This window comes from Lipotes vexillifer, unplaced genomic scaffold (genome assembly GCF_000442215.2).
Source record: "Lipotes vexillifer unplaced genomic scaffold, Lipotes_vexillifer_v1.1 scaffold440, whole genome shotgun sequence".
Classification (NCBI taxonomy): domain Eukaryota; kingdom Metazoa; phylum Chordata; class Mammalia; order Artiodactyla; family Lipotidae; genus Lipotes; species Lipotes vexillifer.
In genome coordinates this window covers 942,223-948,705 of record NW_006778543.1, presented here as the reverse complement: position 1 = coordinate 948,705, position 6,483 = coordinate 942,223, and the positions used below count along the sequence as shown (strand labels likewise).

At 39.9% G+C, this 6,483-nt stretch overlaps 1 protein-coding gene across 1 annotated transcript in view; it reads left to right on the top strand.

Moving 5' to 3' along the window:
• The window catches only part of COL14A1 (collagen type XIV alpha 1 chain), a 231,472-nt gene that overhangs the window by 96,167 nt on the left and 128,822 nt on the right, over positions 1-6,483 (top strand). The window contains exons 19-20 of the mRNA XM_007451664.1: positions 79-208; positions 5,672-5,794. Of these exons, the coding sequence (XP_007451726.1) occupies positions 79-208; positions 5,672-5,794 (253 nt within the window). The remainder of the gene's footprint in view (positions 1-78; positions 209-5,671; positions 5,795-6,483) is intronic.

Here is a 6,483-nt window from a genome sequence, read left to right as displayed (position 1 = left end):
CTCCAGTCCCCCCGCGTAAGTAGAGCAGAAGGAATGAAAGTCTTAACTAAGACCATGGTCCTTTGCTTTTCTCTTCAGGTTATGGTGCCTGGAAGCCAGAACAATCTCCTTCTGAAGAACCTGCTTTCCGATACTGAATACAAAGTCACAGTGACTCCCATTTACGATGATGGAGAAGGGGTCAGTGTCTCTGCCCCTGGAAAAACCTGTGAGTGAAGCTTTCCCCCTGTGGTCACTAGCTGACTAATTAGGTGAAAATGCTTGTCCTGTATAATGCAACCCACCGGGGTAGCCGCAGTGCAGTGGGGTGAAAAGAGCAAAAATGATTTGGAGAGAGAAAATCCGTTTGAATTCTGTCTTCACACATTCAAGCTACGTGACTTTGAGCAAGTTGTTTCACTGCTCTGGGCTTCCGTTTTCTTGTCTCTAAAACCTAAGACTTAAAAAACAACTACATCTTACTCCTCCAGCGTCTAATTCATCCCAAGTCCTGCTGAGTCTCTAAAATACATTCTACGTGCCTATTCACATTCTCTTCATCTAACTGCTCCATCCCCAATCCAAGCCACACTCTCCCACTCAAATGAGTCTTCCTGCTTCCATTCTTGGATCCTTTATTCTCCTCACAGCAGGCTGAGAAGCTTTTTAAAATACAAATGATCTCACGTCACACCTTCATTTCAAGCCACCCAACAGCTTCCCATTGTACTCTGGGTAAAATCTAACGTCCTTCTCAGGCCCTCCAAGGCCCTAGGTGACCTGGACGCTGCTCTTTGATCTCCTCTCCTGACAATTCCCTCAGCCATACCTCCTTTCCTGCTCTTCACTGGACTTTTTAAGCTTGTTTCTGCCTTAGAACCTATGCACTAGCCATTTCTTCCGTAGGAAATATCCTTTCCCAGATGTTTGCTTTTCTGGCTTTTTCTTGTCATTTTGGTCTCAGCTCAATGTCACCTGCTCAGGCTTTTCTGACCACCCATGCAAAGTAGCTCCCACCCTTTCTGATATCATCCTGGGTTGTTTTTGTTATTGTTTTGTTTTTTGTTTTTGGTCATGTCATGGCCCTATTTGCTATCTGATACTTTCTTGTTTACTCATGTATTTGTTCACTGTCTGTCTCCCATCCCTGGAGAGCAGCAGCATGAGTGCCCAGGACCTCACCTGTACTGTCATCTCTGCATACCAAAGCTCCTACAGTGCTGTGTGGCACAGAGAAGGCAGCACAGCATGTGTGTTGTGGATGTCTTGGCCATGATGATCAAGTGAGAAGCATGCATGAAAACACATGGTCAAAGCACCACAGAGTCTAAGTTGTCTTCATTACTGTTATGATTGTGCTTGCGTGAAGATGACCCCAGAACCTGGTGGCTTAAAACAGCAACCATTTTATTGTATTGCTTGATTTTGTGGGTCAGGATATTAGGCAAGCCTTGCTGGAAAATCCTTCTGTTTCACGTAGTGTTGACCACAGTTACCTGGTGGCTGGGTTGGTCTGGAGGGTCCAAAACAACTCTACCCACATGCCCGGCATCTTGGTGGAGATGCCCAGAGGCTGGGCCCCTTCATGTGATTTTAGCACGTTTCCATGTGGTCTTTCCAGCAGGATAGTCATGGTTTTTACATGATGACTCAGGACTATAAGAGCAAGAGTTCCAAGAGGTGGAAAGTGGAAACTGTCAGGACAGTTAAGGACTATGTTTGGAACTAGTACAATGTCGTTTCTGCTGTCGTCTGTTGGTCAAGGTGGTCATAGAACCCAATTCAAAGAGAGCAGCATAACTTCTACCTCTCAATGGGAGGAAGGTCAAAAAACCTGTGCTGATCTTCAATCTACCACAGTTACTAAGCCGTTATGTGTGATTAGGTGCAGAATGGTAGCAAGGGCTGAATTCTCTACCTGGGCACCTAAGTATGGATTTTTCAATTAAGTATAAAAGTTATTAAAATTCTGTAGCTGCAAAACCCGAAGTCCTGACTCGGCTCAGCTGAGCAAATGGGTATCAGCTCCTCCTTCGACAGTATTGGCATCTCCTCCTCCTCCCCGGGCCCGTGCTATGAGGGCCTCCACCCACGCTCACACCAAGCCTGCACAGTTCGCTAAATATCGTCCAGGTCAGAGTATTAGGAGCCACATGAGCTGCTATGGTTATTTCCTTAGGGGTCATGTGGAAGGAGAGAAGGGAAGGGAAGAGCAGAGCAGTGGGACGGCACCAAGCTCTTCATTTCACTTTTCCCATATGTTGGCATATTGGCATTTCTAGCATCTTTTGGTATTTTGCTGCTAAATAAATGGTTGAGAACCACAGACTTAAACAACAATTTAAGAAGTAAAGAAGTAGTCATTCACCTAACATTTATGAAGCATCTACCATGTGCTTTTTATTTTTTTAACATCTTTATTGGAGTATAATTGCCTTACAATGGTGTGTTAGTTTCTGCTGTATAACAAAGTGAATCAGTTTTACATATACATATGTCCCCATATCTCTTCCCTCTTGCAACTTCCTCCCTCCCACCCTCCCTGTCCCACCATTCTAGGTGGTCACAAAGCACTGAACTGATCTCCTTGTGCTATGCGGCTGCTTCCCACTAGCTATCTGTTTTACATTTGGTAGTGTATATATGCCCCTGCTACTCTCTCACTTTGTCCCAGCTTCCCCTTCCCCCTCCCCATGTCCTCAAGTCCTTTCTCTACATCTGTGCCTTTATTCCTGTCCTGCGCCTAGGTTCTTCAGAACCATTTTTCTTTTTTTTAGATTCCATATATATGGGTTAGCATATGGTATTTATTTTTCTCTTTCTGACTTACTTCACTCTGTATGACAGACTCTAGGTCTATCCACTTCACTACAAATAATTCAATTTCGTTTCTTTTTATGGCTGAGTAATATTCCACTGTATATATGTGCCACATCTTCTTTATCCATCCATCTGTTGATGGATACATGTCCTGGCTATTGTAAATAGAGCTGGAATGAACATTGTGGTACATGACTCTTTTTGAATTATGGTTTTCTCAGGGTATATGCCCAAGAGTGAGATTGCTGGGTCGTATGGTAGTTCTATTTTTAGTTTTTTAAGAAACCTCCATACTGTTCTCCATAGTGGCTGTATCAATTTACATTCCCACCAACAGTGCAAGAGGGTTCCCTTTTCTCCACACCCTCTCCAGCATTTACTGTTTGTAGATTTTTTGATGAGGCCCATTCCTACTGGTGTGAGGTGATACCTCATTGTAGTTTTGGTTTGCATTTCTCTAATGATTAGTGATGTTGAGCATCCTTTCATGTGTTTGTTGGCAATCTGTATATCTTCATTGAGAAATGTCTATTTAGGTCTTCTGCCCATTTTTAGATTGGGTTGTTTGTTTTTTTTGATATTGAGCTGCATGAGCTGCTTGTAAATTTTGGAGATTAATCCTTTGTCAGTTGCTTCATTTGCAAATATTTTCTCCCATTTTGAAGGTTGTCTTTTTGTCTTGTTTATGTTTTCCTTTGCTATGCAAAAGGTTTTAAGTTTCATTAGGTCCCATTTGTTTATTTTTGTTTTTATTTCCATTACTCTCAGAGGTGGGTCAAAAAGGATCTTGCTGTGATTTATGTCATAGAGTGTTCTGCCTCTATTTTCCTCTAAGAGTTTTATAGTGTCTGGCCTTATATTTAGGTCTTTAATCCATTTTGAGTTTATTTTTGTGTATGGTGTTAGGGAGTGTTCTAATTTCACTGTTTAGAAATTAATTTAGCTGTCCAGTTTTCTGAGCACCACTTACTGAAGAGGCTGTCTTTTCTCCATTGTGTATTCTTGCCTCCTTTATCAAAGATAAGGTGACCATATGTGCGTGGGTTTATCTCTCGGCTTTCTCTCCTGTTCCATTGATCTATATTTATGTTTTGTGCCAGTACCATATTGTCTTGATTACTGTAGCTTTGTAGTATAGTCTGAAGTCTGGGAGCCTGATTCTTCCAACTCCGTTTGTCTTTCTCAAGATTGCTTTGGCTATTCAGGGTCTTTTGTGTTTCTGTACAAATGCTACCAGAAAACTACTAGAGCTAATCAATGAATTTGGTAAAGTAGCAGGATACAAAAGTAATGCACAGAAATCTCTTGCATTCCTATACACTAATGATGAAAAATCTGAAAGAGAAGTTAAGGAAGCACTCCCATTTACCACTGCAACAAAAAGAATAAAATACCTAGGAATAAACCTACCCAGGGAGACAAAAGATCTGTATACAGAAAAGTATAAGACACTGATGAAAGAAATTAAAGGTGATACAAACAGATGGAGAGATATACCATGTTCTTGGATTGGAAGAATCAACACTGTGAAAATGGCTATACTACCCAAAGCAATCTACCATGTGCTTTTAAATATAAATTAAAAAAAAAAAAAAAAAAAGCAGGCAAGAGTGGTTTAAAAGTAGCATAGTAAATTCTGCTCTTCAGAGTTGGTTTTGGATTTTGTTATTTAACACTCTAAAGTTCCATAAAATTACCTTAAATCCACTACTGCTGGGGGGAGGGGAGGAAGGCAGTGGGAAGGCAAAGGGGCTCCATCATGGCTGATGACCTGGACTCGAAGATCTACTTTTAACTTTCACATGTTAAAAATTAGCATAATTTGTATATGTGGGTTCTAAAAAATACAACAAAGTAATGAATATAACATAAAAGAAGCAGTCTCACGGGTATAGAGAACAAACTAGTGATTACCAGTGGTGCAGGGGGGGACATGTAGGGGTGAGGGTGTGGGAGGTACAAACTATTGGGTGTAAGATAGGCTTAAGGATGTCTTGTAGAACACGGGGAATGCAGCCACTATTTTGTAATAACTGTAAATGAAAAGTAACCTTTAAAAATTGTATAAAAATTAAAAAATTTTTAAATAACGTAATTTGTAAGAGAGTTCCATGATACACTCACACAAATAAAAACTATTTAAAGACAATTACCGTAGAAATATGACTTAAACTTCATTATGGAAATGCTATCACATTTAACAGTATCTTTACAGTAAAATTATTTCAAAGTGTGTTCTTTGAAATAAGTTTGGATGGTCCACATTTTTTAAGCAGTGGTCAACACAACTAAATCCTCAACAACAAAGTGATAATGATAATATCCATCAATATTCACAATATTTTCCAAAGGTCCTTCATATAAATGGCTTTAATGTTTTGATAAAAAATTGATGGACGATGATATAAAGTTTCAAAAAATATAGGTAATGTGAAGATGAAAGCAAAAAAAATCATCAGCATCTTACCTCTGAGAATTACCATCATTACTATTATCTAACCATCCTTGATACGGCTGTACAAACATCCTTTGACAGTGAAACAGAGTGGTGTGTCAGCAGAAATTTTTTAATAAACACTACTCAATTCAGTTTTACTTAAAAGTAACTGAAGGAGAAGGAACCCAAATTTCATTGAATGAACCGCTGATCTTCAGGAAAAAGTGTTTTACCACAAGAACAATTATTTTCTGTTATTTATTATTTAACACAACCATGGATTCTCAAAGGCTTCTTACCATGTGTTTTAGTACATTTCCCTTGTAAGTATTTTTAGCACTGTGGGAAGATATCTTAGATTTTGTTAACCACAGGGTAGGTTGTAAAGATGGAAACCACACTAAACCCCCTTTTTTCATTTTCCTTCCTGCCCAGTGCCACCCTCTGGTCCCCAAAACTTACAGGTTTCAGAAGAATGGTATAACAGATTGCGCATTACGTGGGATCCCCCATCTTCCCCTGTAAAGGGCTATAGGATTGTCTATAAACCTGTCAGTGGTAAGTCATGCTTTTTAAGAAAAATATTGTCTTTCAAGATAGGTTATTTTTGTTTTTACTTTCCATCTTTGGCTTTAAGAAATGGGAAGAGTCTCTTACCTTTTTTGAAAAAAAAAATGCTTTGAACTTATGACCTTACCTAAAAATAACCGATACGCCAATGAGCAGAATATATACTTAGCTTACACCTGACCTAGACACACCCCAGACAAGGAGCTACCTAAGCAGACCTTGACTCCGTAGCAGTAGGAAGCTTCTAGGGCTCGATGAGTATTTGGAATCTGTAATCTCTAATTCCTCTTCTACCTCTTCTTGAATTAGTTGGAAAAACTCCATTTACCAACTTCTCATTCTCCTTATTTTGGAAACTACGTTAAGGTATAAAATTCATCAGAGCCCTAAGATTGTGGTAGTAAAAGGCTTTCTCATAAACCTCTCAGCCACCTTGATCACCTCTGTCCTTACTTCCCACATCATTATTTCCTGAAGGCAGGAGAACGACCCAGACGCGGGAGATTGTACCCTTGGGACATCTGCCCTTGGAGACCATGTGCAACTTCACCTGTTACAGTATCATCTCCTGACACTGAGGACTTTCATGAAGTTTAAACAGGAGACTAAAAATAGATATTATAAGAGTCTTCTCAGTTTTCTGGACCTGGGCCTTCAGTACTCCCAATTGTTCAGCA